The sequence below is a fragment of the Pseudonaja textilis genome, chromosome 1 (genome assembly GCF_049901715.1).
Source record: "Pseudonaja textilis isolate UNSWEBS1 chromosome 1, rPseTex1.2, whole genome shotgun sequence".
In the NCBI taxonomy this organism is placed as follows: Eukaryota; Metazoa; Chordata; class Lepidosauria; order Squamata; family Elapidae; genus Pseudonaja; species Pseudonaja textilis.
In genome coordinates this window covers 18,920,470-18,944,538 of record NC_141990.1, presented here as the reverse complement: position 1 = coordinate 18,944,538, position 24,069 = coordinate 18,920,470, and the positions used below count along the sequence as shown (strand labels likewise).

Below are 24,069 nucleotides of genomic sequence, written 5' to 3'. Positions count from 1 at the left end.
GGGCTGGGGTCCTCGCCTGGGTTCCTCTGGCTTGCTTTAAACGGAGGGCAACGTAGAGGCCAAATTTCTGGGTCCTTGCTTGCTTTAGAAGAGGAAGGGACCGGTCTAGGAGTAGGGAAGAGTCGAGAGCCTTAAATCCTACATAACGAGAAATTGCAAAAAAAAAAAAAAAAAAAAGCAAAATTGGCATTGCGTGACATCCCAGGTTCTGGGCCTAGGAAATACTGAGGTTTCCTATTTGAAAGATTCAGTTCAAGCCTTTCTGCCAGGTGTTTGTCAGCCTTGCATGGATTGTTTAAAAAGTTAAAATAAAATTGTAGAATTTTAAAGAGAAAGATATTAGGTAGCTATAAAAACAGCATCCTGTTTCATTGGGAAAGAGCAGATGAGGTCAATGCTGGTTCTTTGGCATGATAGGTAAAAAAGGAAAATGAAATCAAAGTCTTGAATCCATAATATTGGCATAAACATCTCTTTTGACACTTTAGTTTTTCTTCCTTTAAAAAGTTTTGTGTTTCACAATGAACTCTGAATGCCAGTCAGGCTGAGACTTTTCCATTTTTTCAGGTGAAATTAGAGCTTCCTTTCAAGGGGAATTTAGTCAGCTGAGAAACTCTGAATTTTGAGATTGTGTCAGGAATTGGGGCCTTGTAAATTGGTTTCTGCTGAGCTGTGAAATGAAGCAGAATCATGCTTAGTTTGAGGAGAAGCTCTTCTGTTGACTTGCTAATGGAGGCTGGCAGGAAATGTGTTTTATTTAGCAAGCGAAGGAATTAGAATCAGGATACTGGAGGTGGCCTTGAATATAATATACATTTATAGTTGAGTTGTCATAGGTTCTGGACTTCTGATGCCTTTTGAGGAAGCCTGAAGTACGCGAGTCAAGGATGCCTTTAGAGTGGCAATTTTTAACAGATTAACTTGTTAGAAATTAATATGTAGCAAGTGCTTGTTTTAATGTCAGTTAGATTCCTGATGGGTACATTTTTCAGAAATTAAAGACGAAGTCTGTATATCAGTCAGTCCATATATTAGGGATATGGACTGAGCTGAATTCCATGGCATGATTTGGAAAAATGAATTGGGAGGTGGGTGTGCACACAAGTTCATCTTAGCATGTTCTTAAATGTGTATTAAAAAGAATTGCTGCGTTTTCCAAGATCCCTTTTTGTCTTCAAATCTCTATCTTTGCACATCTTTAAAATATATAGCTGATCTGATTCAGAGTGTGGATGCGCTGCTAGCTGACATTTGTAAGCCCATATATACTCTTTTTTTCTATGTTCTGACCCTCTTTGGCCTTTTAAGAATGTTATTTGGGTTCAAAGATATTTTGGGTTTTTTCTTGGGTGGGAATATTCATGTGTAATTTAGAATCTTGTTTCCATTTTTTTCTTCCTCCCCCTAATACACCTGGTCTCCAGTTTGGCAAATCTGGTTCTATCACTCATACATTATTTGATATATAATGATTGTCAGCCCTAGGAATAAATCTGATCAAGAAACCAACTTCCCAGGATGACTATAGGCTATAATAACAGTAAATCTGAATATGCTGTTTCTCCCCTCCCTCATATGTATGCCCCACTGAGTCAGGGAGGAGCCAGCCCCAGTGTTTTCCTAATACTATCTCCTTTCCCAGGCCTTAACCACCAAGTTAACACATACTTCTACTCTTGTTGTTTCTGTAACCGCTTCTGAATATTCCCTTCAAGCCCTTCTCCAAGGATTTTTTCAACTATAGACTCATTTTTCTGAATTAATGTCCCCCACTGAATAATGCTCTCTTCAAAATATTTTGGTGCTCTTCTCCAAAGTATGTCTTTGGGCTTTCAATATATATCTTTGATTGTGACAGGTGGAAAATTATGATACTTTCATGATACTTGGCAGCAGTTTTCCTTGTTATGTAATACATGACTTTAAAATGTTTTTAAATGCACCACAGAACAAAAGGCAATCTCGAGTATATACTTAGGGATTGGCACCTTGTTATGGTATTGGTATTACTTAGAGGTAGAGTAGTGCCTCCTACTGGCTTTGGGGCATTATTGGTTGTGTTAACCTAGAAATTATTGTCTTATAATAGTTTTTCTTGTTATAATGCCAAATCTGGCCAGAGAAGGCAAAAAAGGTAATTCGGAAACTCTTGGATGGAGATTTGAAATTTATAGCAATAATTCAGAGGAGTTGGACTAGACAAACTTTAAGGTATCTTCTAACTGCTCTGAATTTTGGACCAACAAGAGTTTTAATCATGACAAATATCTCACATTGCTAAAATCAATGAATAGATTCATTTCTCTGTCTCTTTCTCATTGACATTTCTGTGTAGAGTACTTATGATTTCCTTTAGTTCAGATACATAAAACATATTCCTGGCCTTACATTAAAAATATCCCTGTCTTTTTGCCTAAGAGTGGTCTGTCTTAGGACATTTCCTTAAAAGAGGATGCCACAAGTTTGAACTGTGACCATTCTTGAGTCAAATATATTTCTGTTGATATGGGCCATGAGTGTTACTGTAACTTTTCTAAGCCAAATAGTAAAGGAAAAGGTAATGATTCCCTTTGCACATACGTGCTAGTCGTTTCTGGCTCTAGGGGGCGGTGCTCATCTCCGTTACAAACCCGAAGAGCCAGCGCTGTCCGAAGATTTCTCCATGGTCATGTGGCCGGCATGACTAAATGCTGAAAGTGCACAGAACGTTGTTACCTTCCCATCAAAGTGGTCCTTATTTCTCTACTTGCATTTTTACATGTTTTTGAACTGTTAGGTTGGCAGAAGCTGGGACAAGTAATTGGAGCTCACTCTGTTACGCGGCACTAGGGATTCGAACCGCCAAATTGCCAGCCTTTCTGATCAACAAGCCTTTCAGTTTCTTAGCCACTGAGCCACTGCATCCCCAAATAGTGACCCTTGTCTGTTTGCAATCAAAATTGGCTTCTGTCCCAGAATTTGGAATGAGGAGTTGAAAGGATCTCTCACATCTGGTTGGCTAGGTGTCTTTTTTTTTTAAAAAAAAAGAAACACTGTTTGCCTTTTGAAATCAAAAGTCACGTTAAGTTCTGAACTTATGATTTGGGGACATAAGTTCATCTTATGACGCGATGAAGTGAAATCCTGCCACAAGTGCAAGGTGGCAGGATTTCATTAGATTCCTTTTAGAAAGAGCTCAGAGAGATCCAGGCATGATAATGAGGGAGGGAGAGGGAATCCTGTCATGCTCATTCAGACTTTTTTTCCCCGTAGGCCTAGAAGGAATAAAAAGAGTAAAAAGTGCAGGAAAGAAATAAAACCATAGTAGTAGAAAAGAAAGAAAAAAAATAATAAAGAGTAAAATGTATTTTACTCTTGTATGTTGTATTTTAAAATACAACAAATGATCTTCACAAATCCTGTGTCTTATCTATAAACAAATCCATAAAGCCTTGTCATTTCAGTCTCAATGTCAGCAAAAGTCAATTAAGGGTTTCCAGTCACTGCAGCTGATAAGTTAGTAACCCAGTTTGTTAAAGGAATCTGACTTCCCCATTGACTTTGCTTGTCAGAAGGTTGCAAAAGGTGATCACTTGACCTTGGGACACAGTAACGTCATAAATATGAACCAGTTGTCAAGCATCTGAATTTTGATCACGTGACCATGGGGATGCTGCAGTGGTCATTACTGTGAAAAGTGGTCATAGATCACATTTATGATTCTGTCATAAATTTGGTCACTAAACAAACTAAGTCGAGTATATGTACACAAAGATTGAAATACACAGAATCATGGACCTCATGAACCCTGCCTCACTAGTAATTTTAGTCTACCAGCAGATCAGAAGAACACCCCATGGGATGTCATCCCACTCTCGGGATTCACAGCAGAGATTTAATGCAGCATCTAGACCAGTGGTTGCTAACCAGTGGGCTATGAGAAAATTTTGGTGGGCCGCAGAGAAATCTCACCCCCAGAACATCCCCCCCAAAGCAATTAATCCAGGCTGTGCAGAAACACAAGGCTGAGCTGCCCACATGGCCTGCGGGAACCCTCCCCACCCACTCACTCCTTACCTTGCAAACTTGCCTGCTAAATTTCTATTTTTCCTTTTTCTGACCATCTGTTCTGTTGTGCCAGGAGATTTAGATTAGCTAGGAAGCAGGAAACAGTTGGATTTCTTGCTTTCTAGCTAAGCACAGCGGAACCTCCCTTAGCTCTGAAGGTTTGCTTGCAAGCAAATTCAGTGCAGACTCACAGCAAGCAAATTTGAGAGACTGAGCTAGCAGATGGCAGATAGATAGATCACTGACTGATTCTGTGAGCAACTCAATCTGCCTGTTTTGCCTGATTTTGGGTAAAAGTTGCTCTTTTTTCAAAATAAAAAATTCAATATTTACATGCATGGTGTGTTGTGAGATAATTTTGTGAATTTGCTTGCTAGCAAATTTTATGACTGAGCTAGCCAATGGCAGATAGATAGATTTCTGAATGAATCTGTGATTCTGTAAGCAACTCAATCTGCCCTCCTGCTTTGCCTGATTTTGGGTAAAAGTTGCTCTTTTTTATAAAAAAAATAAATATTTATATAAACATTTATAATATTTACATACAAGCCATGCCCACCAAGCCACACCCACAAATTAAGCCATGCCCACAGAACCAGTTAGTAGTCCCTGGGATCTAAAATTATGAATTTGGTGGTCGCTGAGGTTCAAAAGGTTGGCGACCCCTGATCTAGAAATTATAGCATCACCACACATACAACCAAAAGTATGGATCAGGTACAGGGGTGTCAAACTCACATTGTCACAGTGATGTCACATGACTTCTCAGGACTCCCCCCCCTTCACTAAACTGGGCATTTGACAGCCCTGATCTAGTATGTAGATGACACCATCATAGTAAAAACCTAAAGATGACACATGAAATGATCAGCATCTTCAAAGGAGTATAATTCACAAGGAAAGAAGAAAACATATTACCCTTCCTGGATCTCCTCATCAATAGAGGAAACTGTATATAAATAAGGAACAAACCCCATACTTGCTCCACTGATATTACTTAATTGGATAATGAAGTAACTGACCAAATCACAGCACCAAGGATTCCACTTGATAGAGTCCCTTTTCTAGTGAGCTGTGATAGTTGACGGTGGCAGAATTATCCTGGCAAATAAATTTATCCATTTTTTTCTTTAGATATGGACAATTTTCATTTGCATTTGCCAGTGAACTGGAAATATTGGCTAGGTTAGCAAGACTGTTAAATTATCTTTTCCCAGACTGATGTAATTGACATTGATGCTCGTGGGACCAGCTTCCAGAAGAATGTCCCAGGAATTGCATTTTAAGGATCAACTGAAACTCAGTTTAAATTAGCATGTGAGCAATTGCTTTGCATATGATGCAATGAAACAGCAAAATCTTCTTCTGCCTCTGTTGCTGACTTTAAATATACCAATCACTTTTAGAGTAGCTTGTTACCACTCTTTGCCTTTAACTGTAAAGCAATTCAAACATAGCATGGTGACCTAATTGGAGCCACCATCGCAGGGTAAAGAATAGTTGGATCTTCCCTGCCTCCATTTCTCTTGGAGGTGGAAAAAATGATGAAGAATGAGTGACGTTTATCTAATTTGGATGGCATACCAGATTATGGCTACACAATTCAAGAGCAATAAATAATATATATCTGTAGCTCAGGGTTGAACTAGAGCAAGGGTCTTCAAACTTGACAGCTTTAAGACTTGTGGACTTCAACTCCCATAATTCCTCCTCCAGTCATGTTAACTCAGGAATTCTGGGAGTTAAAGTCCACAAGTCTTAAACTTGCTAAGTTTGAAGACCCTTGAACTATAGAGTTTTTGACGCTCCCCAAAGCTTGGTTGTTCTTAGCCATATGAATTTGAGATGTGAACCATGTCTTTAGCAATGGATACAGTATGGCATAACATTATTTGCTTGGTTTTGATTTATTTAGGGTGTCATATGAACCTGATGCATAATTAGGTATCTTATAAAACTAGCCACTACTTTAGAAAATCTGACAGGCTGAATTTCCCTGTTCAGGTTAATTCCAAAGTACTCTCCAAATTACTGATCTAGTTTTTCTGCTGTATTAAGTCATTTTTCTCAGGTTTATAGTTAGCTTCCCAAGATATCATTTTTACAAAAGTGTTGCCTTTTGGAGAAGCTCTGTTACATGTCTGGGCTGTAATAGATCCTTCTAAGATGGGTTTACATAAGCTTATTTTCTTCCTTCTGGCCCCAAGAATGAGTTTTCAGCTGATCTAAATTGAAGCTGATTTTGAGATTCCTTGCAAATAATCCAATTGTCAGATTACACTTAAGCAGCTGTACTTGATTGTGGCTTTGGTAAAATGATTACAAAAAGAACCAGCTGTATTCACTCTTTTTCCCCAGATGATGTTCACTTGTGCCCTGCTTGGTCAGCAACATGAATCTATGTTGAATATTGGGAATGGGCTCTACAATTCCACCCGTTTCTTGTTTCCAAGCATTCCTTGGCTGAACTTGAACCCTTGGCAGTGTATGCATTGGAACTGCTTCCTAGAGTGGAAGTCTGGGAAGACTTTAGTGCTTTATGATTTTGCTTATTAAATACTCTAGCTCTCTGGCTGGTCAGGCTCATGGAGATGATTTAGGGTCATAAACTTAAACCCAGGTTTTGTTAACAAAGTACTTAATTTATTAATATAATAGACCCTATCTTGATTTAACTAGATAGTTCCATAGCATGAATGAGTCACAAACTATCTGACACAGTTTTGGCTTACTCTGATTCCTTGTGCAGACCAGAAAGAGAGTAGTTAAGGTCATTCAGTATTTTGTTTCAAATTTTATACTGATGAGAGTTGTTTGGGGGATATTGTTGTGTTGAACTCAAATAATTGTGACTGGTTTGCTGTTTGATTGAGCAAATTCTGCCTTACTTAACTATCCTGATACCTATATCTCTGTGGGCTGTTGTTAGATGTAGTCCTGCATCAGTTTGGAAAAAGCTGCATTAATGCAGAATGAAGGATTTAGGGAACAGCTATTTCATATCCCCATTTCTATAGGAAAACGAGAGTTTAAGCAAGATGAGAACTGCCCTTGATAAAGAATGAAACCCATGGATGTACCATGTCCTTCATGGCTCCTGTTCTGATTTAAGAGCTCTGGAGTAATGTTACAGGTAGTCCTTGACTTATGACTCACAACAGCTACCCCCACCCCAAAACAATATTTACAACTCTGTTTCAAACTTACAGTGTTGTGACTGCATTTCAAGTGCTCAGCTACCAGCCCTCATTTACGCTCTTTGTAGTTTCCCCACAGTCACATATGTATGATTGATTATAATTTTGCCAAAAACACCCTATAGCAAACTTCCTTAATAACTGCAAATTTACTTCGTGACCACAGTGATTTGCTTAATGACTGTTGCAATAAAGGTAGTAAAATCTGTTATACCATGATCCACTTTGTAACTGTCACAACTTGTAAAGGGCAGATTGTTATGATTGTAAGTTGAGGATTATCTGTATTGCAACAACTTGCATCAGGTCTTAATAAGTAAACATCAAGTTCATTTCTGAGTGACAGTAAGGCTTGGTTTGTAAAATACGCTTAAATTGGTTGAATAAAGGTCTAGTGTCTGAGTTTTGTGCGATGTTGCCAAGCTCAGTCAGATGGAACTTTGGTTTTGTATTTGTTTTTGTGGCTATGTATGTATTTTATTTATTTGCCATCCACTGAACCAACAAGCCTCCCAATAAAAGCAATGAAACAAAACAAAACAAAAAAACCAGTGAAAGTAATAGTTTATTTGTATTAAAAGATGGTGGGGAGGGCAGCAGGATGTGCACTTGGGGAGTGTCTGCTATTAGTCTAATTGCCACTTTCAGTATGGACTATTAAGTAATCTCAGGTGGGCTGGCTAATTTTTAGTTCTATGTACTTTGCAAACCCCCCAAAAAGTGTTCTCAGTAATTAAATTAAGTTGTGTGGAGCATATGAAGATCTTAGTACAATCATAGCATGTCCTACACCGGGCATGTTGGACCTTACCTAGCTATTGTATCATTTTCATTTCACTAAACTGTAGGCAAATAGGCTCTTCAGCTAATTAAAAGACACCCTTCAACACTCCCTGGTGAGGAGTTTCCCACACTTGCACTAAGAAATAATTGCAGAGATCTGTAGTACTCATTTTAAATCGGGTTACGTTAGTTTATTCTCTCCCTCTTTTTTTTTTTTTTAACCACTGCTTGCAAAGAAGCGAAGGAAAGTCTACAAACATGATTACCCAGGAACACTTGGGCAAAGGTCTTGTCTATGGCAGTGTGTCACTAGAATAAGCGTCAGTGTGAACACACTTCCTGTCAAGTCAGCTTGGTGGAGACCATTGCACCATGCTTTCCTCATTGCTCATCGTTTTTAAAACCAAAATTACTCCTCCCCTCTCCTTTTGGCATACAAATAGGCAAAAGAGCCAGCATTTAATCCTGTTGTGTAAGATACTTGGCACAGAAGGTCATTTGAAGTGGAGATTAAAATTAATCTTCAAACAAAAGATGATGTTGTAAGAGGGAGGGTTTCTTGCATGCTGTATTAAAAACCATGTTTTTCCAAACAGTATGGGAAGGATTTCCTTGCTTTTAGCACCCAGTCTTGCAATGTGACTAGCACAGGATATTGTGACTTCTGATGGTGAGCTTGGTTGGCTAGACTGGTTCCTTCAGCTGTATTGGATCAGGGCACCTAGCTTGGAGAAAGTAGCTGAACAAAGTAACCAGGTTCACACAATTTGCTAAGCTTTAACTTCATTTTGGCTTTCTTATTTACATCCTGTTTACCATCACATATCACAAGTGCCTGGCAGTGCATAGTTTGAATAAATACAACATAATACCAGTAAATCAACATGCTGTACAAAAATTAATAGCCAAGAAAAACAAACTTCAGCCCAGTGGTTGACATTTTCTTGAAAAGGCATTCCACAACTATCAAACGTCCTTCTGAATAGCTCTATTTTCAAGGCTTTTCTAAAAATCGCAAGCTAAGATCATCTCTAAATCTGCAGAGACAGTGGTTCTCCAAAGCATGAAACTATCAGTGAGAAACATTGACTTTTTAACCAAAATCTCTGGTTGGGGAAAGTGCAGCATAGGGATAAATGATAGGTAGGAATCACTTGATGCAGGTAGTCTTGCCGGTACCCACCGCCATGCCATGTAGTGCTTTATATAGGTCAAAATTATTCATCACCTCTCTGTAGACATGTGAGCCATCGTCCCAGCACAGCTCTCCCGTGTATGCATGCGTACCTCCTGCTGGTCAGCTGGTCTTTGGATCTCTGCTGAGCATGCGTGGGGATGTTCGTGTGTGCAGGGGCGGGGCAGATGCACTTCGATGGAGGGTGTGTGTGTGCATTGCATTTTGGGGATGCACGCTTTGGGCACTTGATACTGAAAAGGTTAACCATCACTGGGGTAGACTCTTCCACAAAACAAGGTCTGCTACAAAGAAGGGAGCCTTCCAGATTGAGTAACCTGATATTGTTCCACAGAAGGGACCTGTAGCACACTCTGAGTGTTAGATCTGGTGAGATGGGCTGAAGCCAGTGGAGACAGATGGTCCTCCATGTATCCGGTCTCCCCTCTTTAGAGGTGTGTAGAAGAATGAATTCCCTATCTTGTGTGAAGTAGGCAGTTTTTCACCCTGGGATCCAGAGTTTTGATGTTACTTGTGAAGGACGATTAACATAGCACCACTCTCTCCATAACTGAAGAGTTTGCTTTATAAAAAGGGAACTGAAACATGCGTTGTGGGTGTTTTGAAGAAAAAGGGTTTCCCATGCAAATGGACTGAGATTGGCTACAAGAATTGAAAACCTGAGAGAAAAGGAAAGATTTAGAGAAGAAATAAAACAGCACTGACGTAGGAATAAAACCATAGAAATAAGGCTGAAATAAGGTCCCACAAACTGTTGAGGATGAAACTGTTTTTAATTGTTTTCTGATCTTTCTTTTTACTTGTTTCGTTTTTCCCTTTCACATTTATGTACATGTTGTTTGTCTGTTTTAATTGTAAAATTAATAAAGTTTATTTAAAAAAAAAGAAATGGGGGAAAATAGATTAGATTAGAAATAGAAGAGTTTCCCTTTGTACAATAAACAATTACAGCTTGTGTGTCTGTCTTGTACCATATGAAGAAACAAGCTGATAACTACCTTGTTGGTTGAAACAAGGTGATAACCACCCTAACAAGGTGATAACCAGCATCTTAAATTTTACATGGAAAATAATGCATAGATTAGCACCCAGTAAAGTGCCTCCAACTCAGGTGTTATGCATGTGTAACGGTGTAGTAGAGAGTAAGGAGGATGATTTGATGGACATATGTAGGGAGGGGGCAAAATGGGCTGAAGTGGTGGACTTGCAATGCTGCGAAAAAGGATTGGAGGCTGAGCCAGACATGGGTGGAACAAATGGTGGGAGAGTGTATTCCATTTAAGCCAGAATTTTTTCTCCTAGGAATAATAACAGAAGAATATAGGAAGGATTTAATTTATCTAATATGTGTTGACAGCGGCTAGAATAATGTATGTGCAATACTGGAAGAAGGAGAGCATACCATCAGAAACAGAGATAATAAGGAAAATTATGGCCTGTGCAGAATTGGACAGGTTAATCCTAGAATTAAAAAACAAGGGGGAATCTGAGTACTATGAAACATGGAATAAATTCTCTCAGTGGTTGCATAGAAGAAGGCAAGGTTGGAACATAAGTAGCTTGATGATTAGAATAATTAGTATAAAACAAGAATACTGCATAACGTTTATATATGTATAGCAATTGTAACACCACAACGTCTGCATCATGTTATATTCTTATAATAAAAATAAATGAAAAAATGAAAAAACTGGGCTGAGGCATTTTGTAAGTCCCAGACTGCAATATTGGAGGCTGCAATAGCTTCTGAGTAGCTTCTGAGTAGCTTCTGAATAGCCTTGAAAGGCAACTCCATATAGATTGTGTACAGAAGACACCTCACCCTCAACTGACAGATGACCAATGAGGAGAGAGAAGAACCCTGCAGTATCCACATAGGACTAGCTGAGAAATTATAATGCAAGATGATGCCTCAGTCACCATTAAAGACTCTGTCCACATTACAATGAATCCCAGTACTTTATCAACAAAAAGTTGTGCAAACTGAACACAACAGCTGGGCTTCACGGGATTGTTTCCTTTCCAGCCGGGCTATTGGACGGCAGATGTCTCATACTTTGCCTCTCTTATTATCACACGTAGGCTAAACATGGGCAAATATGTGTGCTCAGTCAGATTTGCTACTAGACTTGGTCCACTGGTGCTCCATGTGTTGTTTCTGGCACTTCAGTTCCTGAAGGGTTTTAGTAAACCATGGTGCCATCTGGGATGGGCTCCAGAAAGAGTCCGCTTTGGAGCAGCAGTAGGCTTGGCTCGCTTCCTGCTACCGGTTGCTTATTGGCTGCTGGACAGAACTTCCTGTCAAGAGAGCTGGTAAAATCTCCACATACCCACTGAAAATCCATTAGGGGCTTGAGAGAAACTGCCTGAATTGTTTCCATTGCCTTACAGAAGTCCTGGGAGGCCACCATCATAAATCAGACTAAGGTATGATTTGACTCTGGCAAAGGACCAGGGAATTCCTCCATCTCAAGATCATTCAATAACTGCTTGTACAAAAATGAGAGAGTGCATTGGAAATGTCCATTGGAACTGAGAGAAGACAAGCGATTGTCATCAAAGAGGACATGAGCTCCCACCAAGCCCCTCTGGAGGCTTGCAGATTGAAGTCCCCTAAAGAGTGTTCCACCACCAAAGCTAATATGTATCAGTCACTGTAGTTACATCTTACAAGCTTTGCAATTTTTATTTATGTACAATGGTTTATTTGTTCCTGATCCTCAGCGGTGCATTAGTTAGAATGCAGTATTGCAGGCAGACTCTGCCCACAGCCAAGAGTTCAATCCTGACTAGCTCAAGGTTGACTCAGCCTTCCGAGGTTGGTAAAATAAGGACCCAGATTGTTGGGGGTAATATGCTGACTCTATAAATGGCTTAGGGAGAGCTGTACAGCACTGTGAAGCAGTATATAAGTAAATGCCAGTGCTATTGCTATTTGTTCTGCACCGCAACTTGGTGAAGTGTATAATACAAGAGATAGTGATAAAAATTGTCTTTATTTTAATTTGGATAATCTTTATAACTTGCTGATTCATCTATATTCTAGATAGGTAGTATATAAGAACACTCAGTTTCCTCTATATACTAGATAGGTTGGTTATACTGGAAGAAGGCAACTGTGTAGTATTTAGGAACTCAACAATATATAGTTTTCAGGGTTAAAACCAGTCCTTTGAATTGTACTCAGAAGCTTGTTGGAAGTAGGTACAACACCCACAGTGTAGGTTTATATGGCTGTGATGGCTTCTCTCATCAATCCATGGACCAATGAAGTGCAGTTTTTATAGTTTCCAGTAGTAGCTCTGCCCAGAGCTCATTGCAGTAATTTGGTGGTGATGGGAAAGATGTGGTGGAATTACTGGCCAAAGGGGAGGGGAGGGATTAAGAGGCATTCCAATATGGGGTGCTCTGGGAAACAAAACATCATAGAGCAGACTAATTAAGCCTTATCTCTTGGTTCCCAAGTAAAAGCAGCCAGTCTGTTGGGATTCTTGTAATATAGGTGATCAATAATAAACACCTGCTTTGGCCTATATGCTGAGTTCTGGTTCCTTGCCCCTGAGTTTGTGTATAGGTTACCAATTGCCAGGTTCTATCACTCTTTCCACATGCTTAATAGATCAGCAGACCAGAGTTAGACTCTTTATGTATAATTTTTCTAAAATAAAGTAAAAATACTCCTCTTTTGAAGAACTACCATTCATTTCCCCCTGTTTTTACTTGCATTGTTCTGATCATTAAACATGCTTCCAGAGATGTCTTGTTTATATTGCCAGTATGTAAATCACATACAGGAAGTCTTTTTGGCTAAAGAATTGGCAATATCTTTTAAACAGACAGTCTTTAGTTTTTCAGATTTGCCAAACAGAAGTTACAATCAGGAGATTAAAAATATAGCCTTGTAGAAGCCCACTTCCCTATTTAGTATCTTCTCCTCCATGCTGCATCGAGAGCCCAGGATGGGTTGACTCCTTCCTATAACGTCATTTAGCTGAGTCTGTACTAAGATATAAAAGCCAGGCCCCGGAAGAGATCCCAGCTTTTGACTCAGCTCCTTTCAGTCAGTAGCTGTGTCTCTGAAAGCTTCTGTTAGATAACACTCACCTGCGATCTTCAGTACCGTTTTTCCTCATTTCAAGCAGCTCCTAGGATCTGGGCAGCTGCCCAGATCCTAGGAGCTGCTCTTCCAGGAGAGCAGGGCTCTCTTTCTCTCTCCTGTAGCGTTGGGAGCAGCATTGCCAGAGTGCTGTTCAGGCAAGTTGGGCAGCGTCTGTAGACCTTCCCCATGCCTGCGGTTTGAGCGGTTGTAAAAAGCAATTGGCAAACCGATAACAGCTTCAGCCAGCTGATGTTCTGTAGATAGCACTCACCAGTGATCTTCAGTACCTTTTTTCCTCACTTCAGCAGATCCCAGGATCTGGGCAGCTGCTCTTCCAGGAGAGCAGGGCTCTCTCTCTCTCTCTCTCTCTCCTGCAGTGTTGGGAGCAGCATTGCCAGAGTGCCGTTCAGGCAAGTTGGGCAGCGTCTGTAGACCTTCCCCATGCCTGCGGTTTGAGCGGTTGTAAAAAGCGATTGGCAAACCAATACCAGTGTCAGTCAGCTGATCGTGTGGCCAGAGGCTGCCCTTTCCTTTGCTGACTTCACTCGGGGCTCTTTATAGCCTAAGGAGAGATTCTTCGATCTCGGAGCCTGTTTCCCATAGTCAGTGGCCATCTTGGATTGAAGCCTTCCCCTACCAGGTGAGTGGCCATTTTGTAAGCCCGGGGGCCAATTTATACCCTAAGGGGCTTAATACAAAAAATTTACAAATATTTTCTTTACATCGTAAGGGCCTTTATTCTTCAAATGGAGCAAGATAAGGGTAGGGCAGAATTTGCACCCCCCAGTGGAACACTCTCTTAAGCCCAATAAGAGAAAAAGTCATAGGCAATGCACCCAGTCAGTCCAGGGCGAGGTGGCTGCTAAAATGAGAGCTAAGACTCTAGCCCCTAAGAAGGCAATTCAGGCTGAGTTGAGGGCAGAAAAGCGCAGACATGCAGCCCTACAGAACTATTCAACAAAAGGGAGTGCAACTATAGCATGTTTCAGGTGATACCCGTGGGCCCCAGCCAAGCCCTCCCAGGGGAGAAGTTATCTATGAGCCTTTCCATCCTAGTCTCCTGAGGCCTTTGCAGTACAATATGATCCTCAGGATCTAAGCAGATCTGGGCCTTATTTCCAACAGGCTTCTGGGCCCTATGCTCCTCCCCTTCCCTCCAGGCCTTGAACCTCTTCTCAATCTAGGCCTGAAGCCACCTTCACTCCAACAGCAGCGGGCCTTTGGCCTTCTGCCTCTACCTTTGAGCATAGACCAGGGGATATCCAAGATGTTGTCTCTTTGGCCATTAGGCAGGGATTGGCTGAAGGCTTCAAGCAAATCCTTTGACCTCCAGAAAGGGTTCAGGCCCTTCTCCCTTCTCAATCTATAAGTTGCCTCATCATCCTGATTTACACAGGCCCCAGGACCTCAGGGTCCATTCTTCTCTACCAGAATGGGAGGAGGTTGATGAGGAGGGAAGGGCTTCACCATCTGAACACAGTTACTCCTCTCGTTCAGAACGTGAAGAGGGCGAGACCTTTGACCAAAATCTTTCAGAGGAAGAGGACTCTCGCCCAGAGCAGACATCCTCTGCATTGGTCTTCAATCCTTCTCTCTTCAGGCCATTACTCAGCAAGGCCTTGGTCACTGCCAAGCTGTCACTAGAGGAAGTGGCTCCCGAGCCACAAGGAATTCCCTCTAGCCAGGGAGACTCATTCTTCTGCAAGCCTGTAGTGCATGCAGGGGTTTCGCCTTCTCCCACTTTGTTCCTGGACATGGTCAAGGAACAGTGCGCTTCCCCTTCGGCAGGTCCTCGCCCATCTTCTCTGGATAAGCGTTTCTACAGCGTCAGTGCAGCCCTGGACAATTCCCTGGCAGTGCCTTCTGTTGACATTCTGGTTCTGGCCTCATTCCCATTTTGTGGCACTCTCCCGTGGGCATCCATACGGTAGCTGCACCAACTCCAGATTAGATTGCCTACCTTCGGTCTCACCAAGGCCTTAATAAGATTATCGCAGCGGCAGAATTCACTGCAGATGCCACTCTCAATTCCGCCAAATGTGGATCTAGGGCCATGGCATCTTCAGTAGCAGCAAGAAGACTGTTATGGCTCAGAAATTGGCAAGCGGAGTCACACCGTAAATGGAAGCTGGCTTCAGTTCCATTCGCAGGCGATAAGCTTTTTGGCGATGCTCTGGAACCTTATCGAAACCAGAGATAAATGTAAAATTCTCTCTTCCTCTGGGAAGAGAGCCGACTATCGCCCAGCTCCTTATACTGGTAAACAGCCCTTTTGGGAGGGTGGGGGTTGTTCCTGCCATCGCTCTAAGTAATCCCTCGTTCTCCCCAGCCATCGGAGGTTGCCTAGCCTTCTTTGCCTCCAAATGGGAGGAGTCAACAGTGGATGCCACTATTAGGTCAGGATTACAATTGGACTTCCTAATGCACCCCCCCCCCCAAAAAAAAAAGTATCTGTCCTGTCTCTCGGGACATTTCCAGGCAAGACCTTATGAATCAGGCCATTCAACTCCTTCTTGAAATCCGAGCTATTCAAACCTGTTCCCCCTTCTCAATGGGGACGTGGGCTTTATTCTCGCCTTACATCGTTCCTAAAACCTTCGGGGGGGGGGGGTAGTGAACCATCCTGGATCTAAAATTTCTCAATCAATTTGTAAAATACAGGCTATTTAAAATGCAGACTCTGCATTCTATTTTAGAGAGCGTTCGGGAGGGCAATCTCCTCTCTTCCACTGATCTCATGGAGGCTTACCTCCACATCCCCATTTGGCCTCATCTTCGCCAGTTTTTCCGTTTCTGTTATCAGAATGACCATTACCAGTATCGAGCACTTCCCTTCGGCCTCTCATCGGCTTCAAGGGTCTTCACGAAGGTTCTGGCAGCATTGATGGCATCTCTGCTTTCTGTTCCAGTGAGGATCCAATGCTACTTGGACAACATTTTGATTCTGTCCTCCTTCATTCATGCAGCCCATCGGGATCTGCAAATTACCCTGTCGTATCTCCAGAGCCACGGATTTTACCACTCCTGTCCACTCTAATGGTTCCTGCTTCCCTACCAATGAGCAGGAACCAGCCACTCATCCATCAAGGTCCCGCTCCCACCACAAAACCGGAGATCTCTCAATTGGTGGTGTTCCCCGTTAATGCTATAAACTAATCACATTTTGCTTTGCTGCAATTGGTAGCCAATAACTAGTTAGGAGTTACATGTGGCAGAAGATAATAACATAATATTTTAAAGACAAAAACCCTGGTTTTCTGTATATCTCCAAACATTCATTTCACTCATTCAAATTGCAAAAACAAACAACATTGTTTCTTGTATTCAGAAGCCATGATTTAAAAAAAAAATGTTCTGCCATTTTCTTACATTGCATGATATAAAACTCTTAAATTCATATTATGCAATATAAGAAGATAGCAGAACAATTTCTTTTGATCTTGGAAGCTAAGAAGGGATGGGCCTGGACAGGGCAGAAGGCTCAACTGACAAATCAAATCTGGAAGAATAATGCTTTCTGTATTGCCTAAAATATGTTTACAGGTGTCTGCTTACCAAGATCTTACCTTAAGGATACGTTAAACATTCAGTAAGAGGTTGAACTCGAAATAACTGTATTGAATGTGAAACAGTAGCTTCTGTTTCTTGGAACTTATTATTTGTTGGATTTAGGTCTCACCTTTCCCTTCAGAGATTCAAGTGGTATTAACTGTCCTTCCCTATTTTCTTTGCACTAAAAATCCCACAAGGCAGGTTTTGCTCAGAGAAAGCAAGAGGTCCCAAATCTCCAGTTATCATCCATAATTGCAGGTGGATTTGAATGTCGGCCTGAACTGATACCATATATTGGTTTTCCATCTTTTGCAGCTTAGTCCTTCCAAAAAGAACTAAGAGGAGCATAAATGTTTGTCTTAAGGAAGTGGCAGGGCTCATTGATGTTTCTTTCTCTCTTAATGCTAGGGTTAATTTATCTATTTCTGCACAATTTAGAATTTTTTGAGTAATCATTTCCTCTGGTGGAGCATGAGGCTGTTTCCAACAGTGTGCAATGTGCTATGAGAGCTGGAACTGCTGGAACTGTATGAATGGTTAGATAAAAGATATGGGCTACATAATATTGTAAAAGAGGATAAGCTATAATCGTAGTGGTAATTATATATTTGCATTAAGGATTACTTGTAAACATGGCATAAGCTAAGGATAGAAATAATGACCCACAAACTGTCGAAGATGAAATTGTTTTTAATCACTTTTTGATTTTTCTTCTACTTTTCTTTTTTCTTTTTCTTTCTTCCCTGTCTTACTTCTCAACTCTGTTTCTTTTCTTCTTTTCTACATTTGTGTGTGTGTTGTTTGTTTATTTTAATTGTAAAATTAATAAAGTTTGTTTAAAAAAAAGGAAGTGGAAGGGTTCAAAGTACAAAGTACGTTATATCACTTTATTTAATTAGTTGCATGCCTGGACTGGTGTATAAGGAAGGCAGGTGAAAAATAACGTAAGTTAATATGACTTTTCTTCCAATAGTGCTAGAAAGAGAGAGATATACATCTGTATGCAATATTTATCTTCCTTCTGGGATAAAGGTCATTTTGCTGGCAAGCTCCTTTGACATGAACGTTATAGGAGTGATCAGGCTGATGGTTCAATTTCAAGGCAGGTCTAGTCCTGAATGCAAAATGAAATATATATTTTGTAGTATGTGGCCATGGCAGCTTTCTTCAAGAAATGTCTCTGGTTTATTCTATTTAATCTGAGATATTCTCCTGGCATTCCCAGACTAAAGCCTTCTTTCTTTTGCCCTGGTTTTTGGCTCCAGAAGATTACAGATTGCCAATATTCAAAGCTGTAGCAATGTATGTGACACATTTTTTTTTAATTTATTTCCATTTAGTTTTCATCTCCATGGGGACATTATCATCTAAAGACGAACCTCCTTCTGTAAAGAGTCCAGAGGCTTCAGTTTCCTTCAGCATGATGGACATCTTCCTCTTCTCCATTGTCATTGGTCTCCTGACCTACTGGTTTTTCTTTCGTAAGAAGAAACAGGAGATCCCAGAGTTTTCAAAAATCCAGACACCAACAGCTGGAACAATGTAAGTGGTTTGACAGTCAGGAGCATTTAAGGCAGAGGTCTCCAAACTTGGCAACTTTAAGACCTGTGGACTTCAACTCCCAGAATTCTCCAGCCTGAATAGCTGAGCTAACATGACTGGAGGAGGAATTCTGGAAGTTGAAGTCCACAAGTCTTAAAGTTGCCAAGTTTGGGGACCCCTGACTTAAGGAGATCTGGCTTTCTGGGGTGGTGGATGCAGTATACAGTATTACATCTGTTTAGCTTCTAAGAATTAAGTGCTGGATTTGAGCATCTTGAATTCATTAAGGATTTAGCCTGCACTGAAAATATAGTCTCCTTGGAGTATTTTTGGCAATATCTTAATGTACTATTTTCTGGTATTTGTATGCTGCAGTTACTTATTGCCATCCCTATCCTAGAAAAATGATCTGATTTGCTAAAAAGTATATTGTCCTGGTCATCCTTTGGGCTCACCAAGTTGGAGAAGACTGCTGTAGTTCTGTTTGAACTACCTCTTGCATTTTGGTGACATTGTGATTAGGAACAAATGCCTGTGCTGGTGAGGCTGTTTGATTCACAATGAACAAAATATACTAGCCTTAAAAATCTATGAGAAAAAAATGTTGGGTATCTGATTTCTCCAAATCAGAGTCCCTCTGTGGAACATTATATCAGTACTCCCTGCATTGTTTTGATGTGCAAGTAATTACTCCAAAGTTGGAATCAACAAGGAAAAAAGTTAATTTCTTCTAATAGAAATTTACCCTATGTGGTTGGATCAGCTTGTCTGTTCCTGTATTGAACAAACTAATTAAAAAGCATATTCTTAATACCATAAGCTTAACTATGTTAATTGTATGAGAGAGGGAGGGAGGGAGAGAGCTTGTTTAAAAGTACAGAGAGTGCCAGAATCTTGGCAGTAGAAGCTTTGGAGTTAAAGCAGTCAGTTAAACGTAATGTTTTTCTTGTTCAATTGTTGGAGAGTTTGCTATGACTTTTTTTTTAAAAAAAACCTGTTTTCTATCTTTCCTTTTATTGTAATTTTAATAAAGATTGTTTTCCATTTGTATTAAGTCAAGATGATTAGTAGCCATACTTTCAAAATATTCTGCATTCTTGGGAATCCTTCCCAAATATTGTTTCCAGTTTGGACACCACATTCTGGTGATTCCAACTAGAACAGTTAAGGATAGTGTGTCAACTGGATACTAGTTCCTAGGAGGAAAAAAATGAGGAAACTGTGAATGTTTAGCCTTAAGAAAATATGACTGAGGGAAGATATCATATAACAGTAGAGTTTGAAAGGACCTTAGAGACTCTTTAGGCCAGAGGTCTTCAAACTTGACAGCTTTAAGACTTGTGGACTTCAACTCCCAGAATTCCTCCTCCAGTCATGTTAGCTTAGGAATTCTGGGAATTGAAGTCCACAAGCCTTAAACTTGCCAAGTTTGAAGACCCTTGCTTTAGGCCAACCACCTGTTTTACTGCAAATCTACTGAAGCCCTTCTGAGAGTTGATTGACTGGCCTCTGTATCAAGTCCTCATGCAAGGAACTCTTCACTTCATGTATAGCCTGTTCCACAGGTTGACAAATCATAGAATTGGGAAAATTTTCTTGATGTTTAGCCTAAATTTACTTCCTTGTATTTGTAACTTGTTGCCTGGAGCAATGGGGAATAAATTTTGTCCCTCTTCTATGACAACCCTTCAGATATGTGAAGGCTAATTATATCTCCACTTGTTTCCTCTGTAGGCTAAACATTCTCAGGTCCTTTAACTGCTTCTAATAGAGCTCAATTTTCCCGACTCTTCACCATTGTAAAATCTGTTTTCTGAACTTGCTTCAATTTGCATCAAACGATGTCAAATTGAAAGCTGCCCAGAGTTGGATACAGGATTTCAGTGGGGTTTGACCAAGGGAGGGTAGAATTGGAGCCATTACTTTTTATGATATCTGTCTTGTGTTCCTATTAATGCATTCCAAGGTAGCCTTTGGTTTTTAAGCACCTGCGTGACAGTGAAGCATTGCATCACACATAGAATTGCGTTCTTCAAATATTTGAAGCTGTGTCTCAAGGAAGAAGGCTAAGTAATCTGTTCATTATTATCCCCAAGCAAAAGATACAGAACAGTGGTTTTAAGTAAGCCATTTTTTGTGCTGAATATTAGAAATAATTTCCTCATGGTCAGGGTGCTTTATTAATGGAACCTGTTATTAAGTTGATAGATGGAGCTCAGTGGTTTAAATGACACTTCCAGTGTTCTGATCTAGGCATTGGGCTAAAGATATCATTATTCCCAGTCATCTCTGAGGTTATAGAGTTACAGTCACAGCCTTGAATGGGACTTTCCACTTTTGTGAGTCCACGAATGCTAGGATATTGCACTTCTAAAGGTTGGTGGTGCTGTAGGGAGTGAGTTGTCTCTGAGAACTTGGGAAAGTGCTTTGGGATTATATGAATCCCTGCACCATTTTCTTGGCACAGTGACTGAGAACAAAATCTATGGGCCCCGAAGACTTGAGTTCCTAAACGTGACTGTCCCCAAATGAATTGAACTTTAAATCTCCTGTATTGCCATCCAACAAACAATGGGAGCTTTCTTCCAACACATCTGGAGGGCATCAAGTTTCCTATAAGGAAAAACAAGACAATGCTAATGGGTGGTGCTAAACTCTCATTCCTCCTTTCAATGAGTTGTGCTACTTTCCAGAATGAGTCCTGTGGGAAACAACAGGCAGTTGGGAAGACTGCTTTATTATCTTTAAGGAGACTTTGAATTCAATGGACAAGTGTTTAGACTCGACGGATTATACTGACTTTTCTTGTTTCCCACTCCTAATGAAAACAAATTGGAGATAGTCTTTTGTATATATATCTTGTTTTTGGAACTTCGTATAGCCTTCCGAAGAGGTTCTGGAGTGAAGGGCACTTCTCAAAATTAAAAGGAAGCAGCTTCTATTTATTTTTTAAAAGACCTATGATGTAAAACAGTTGCCAAGGCAATGGAAATCTCTCGCTGTGAAGCTCCCCCTGCTCACTCTCGAAGGGCAAAAGTAGGGAGGGTGCAAAGGACCTTGGGAATTTTCATTCCTAAGTCTTTTATTTCTTTCTCATTCCTTTCTGCTGCTGCCAGATGTTGACATTCTTGGGTTTGTGCCGGGCCCTCTTCTGAAAGCAGCCGGTGTGCATCCCAGAGGATCAGGCTGCTGGTGCCGTCTGACTCGAGGGGTTGGTATGCAGGCTTTGCTGGGCTGTAACAAAAGGAGGCTGGCCTCCGAGTTGAAGATCCAAGAGGGGTAGTGTGAGGAACTCTTTGCTTCAGAGTGAAGTTTAGCTGTCTGCAGCCAGAATGAAATTGCAGGGTTGTGAAATACTGTATCCTCTCCTGCTGTTTCCAAATCACTATGGGTTGCGCATATTCAGCACGGCCTGAGGAGATTTTTCCTGGGAGGTAAGTTTAACCTGGGAGGTTTGGATTTGGGCATCTGCTAAATTGAGGGCAATTGAGGAGGAGCAAACCTTTTAAATGCAAAAACTGGTTTGGCAGCAGCTTTGATTCAGGAAAACTGCTCTGACACAAACATGGATGAAGCCGTGAGAGGCAACTGTTTTGGGGTGATGCTGGGAAGTTTCACTTACTCTCCTTCGCCCTTCTCACTAGCTTATGTAAAACCGAGCTCTGGCTACTAAAGAGATGAAATAAAGCAGAAATTTTTATTTGGCAGGGAAAGTTATTTTTCAACCCAAAGCAACTCTTTAAGGTAACCTGCCTTGTGCAGGATACCAAAGGAAGGGAGGATAGCTCAGAAATACAGCACATTAAGAACAGAAGAGGGGTGCTACATCAAACTAAAGGTGCATCTTTTCATCCCATAACATCTGTGAGTCCCATAAGCAAGAGATAAACACACACTTGCTGTATTTCCCAGGTAATTCAAACCGAGAGGAATACTTGCTTTGGTAGTAGAGTTAACAAATAAGTGTAATGACTAGACACCTCTTCTCTATCAGTTATCTGGTTACCTCCAATGTGAATAGCTGCATTGTGCTTAGTTTGGGGTTACTGCTTTGAAAAGAGTTCACAGTCTTCTTCTGTCTAGCTACTGGTTTTGTGTGTGTGTGTGTGTGTGTGTGTTTGTATATGTAGGACAACCTTATTAAGTCTATACAGGTAGTCCTTGACTTATGACCACAATTGAGCCCCAAATTTCTGTTAAGTGAGACATTTGTTAAGTGGGATTTTGCGACCTTTTATGCCACCATCGTTAAGTGAATCCTGCAGTTGATAAGTCAGAAACCTGGATGTTAAGTGAATTGGGCTCCTCCATTGACTTTTCTTGTCAAAAGGTTGCAAAGGGGGATTACATGACCTTGGGATACAGCAACAGGTCATAAGTATGAAGCAGTAGCCAAGCATCTGAATTTCGATCATGTGATCATGGCGCTGCCATAAAGGTCGTAAGTGTGAAAAATGGTTGAAAGTCCCCTTTTTCAGGGCTGTTGTAATTTTGAAAGGTCACTAAATGAACTGAACTGTTGTAAGTCAAGGACTACCTCTAGTGGCAAAACCCCCATATGGTAATAATTAACTGCTAACCTGCTAAACATTTTATTAAACTCTTGGAAGTTTATACCTTTTAATAAAATATACCAGACGGAAAAGAAGCTTCCAGATTCCTGGTTTGATGGGAGGACCAGGACTTTGAAAAACAAGACATTCTTTAAGGTGTTTCAGGCTACTCTTGAGTGTGCTGTTGTGAATCCTTAACACTCTTTTTTACACACCCAGTATTGTTTTTCCCAAGCTGCAAACGGGAATGTCTGAAGAAGTCACATCCCCCTTCCTATCCCTATCCCTTAGCCACGCTCCATCGAAAGCAGTGATAGAAGAAGGATTAATTTGGGGGTATTGTTTATGTTCTACTGATAATTGTGGTGTGTGAACCAGAGAGAATCTTGCATGGGGATTGTGAAAAGGAGTTTATGTTCTAGGCCTGGGGTATCAAACTCACATCATGTCACGTGACGTATCACAACTTTCCCCCTTTCACTAAACCAGGGGTGAGCGTGGCCAGCGCGTGACGCATCCAGCCTGCGGGCCAAGAGTTTGCCACCCCTGCTCTAGGCTAATGTTTCTCAACCTTATGGTTGCTTAGCAACCATCAGCCTGCTGGTTGGGGAATTCTGGGAGTTGAAGTCCACATATCTTAAGGTTGCCAAGGTTGAGAAACCCCAGTCCAAGACTTTCTGACTTCAGAAAACATTGGTTGTGATGCAGCTGATAGAGGCTAGTGACCTTGGTCTGGTGAGAAAATAACATTATTGTTCATTGTGCGGAGGCCAGCTCAACCTTGCCAAACTTGGTGCCTGCTAATTATTAAGATGGCTTATCCTCATATCCCCAAAATATTAATTGTGTCACTGAAATGACAGGAGTTTTAGTTTCGACAGATGTTGATAAGCAGCAGATTGGAGAGTCTGCCAAACCCATGTAGTCATTTGGTACATAGCTGTAACTTGAATTTTTCGAAACCAATCCTTCCCTTCTCTCTTTTATAGTGAGCAGTCAGCAAATGAAAACAGTTTTATTGAAAAAATGAAAAAGACGGTAAGTTTCACTTCATTATTTCCATGGTTAGTACTTACTGAAACAGGCTTGTTTCCCAAGCTT

General features: G+C 40.8%; 1 protein-coding gene across 3 annotated transcripts in view; it reads left to right on the top strand.

The window, feature by feature from the left end:
* POR (cytochrome p450 oxidoreductase) overlaps positions 1–24,069 on the top strand; it is a 55,912-nt gene that overhangs the window by 5,698 nt on the left and 26,145 nt on the right. For all 3 annotated transcript variants that reach the window (XM_087927164.1, XM_087927155.1, XM_087927146.1), the window contains exons 2-3: positions 18,214–18,415; positions 23,958–24,007. In XM_087927164.1, the coding sequence (XP_087783290.1) occupies positions 18,225–18,415; positions 23,958–24,007 (241 nt within the window). In that variant the 5' untranslated portion in view covers positions 18,214–18,224. The remainder of the gene's footprint in view (positions 1–18,213; positions 18,416–23,957; positions 24,008–24,069) is intronic.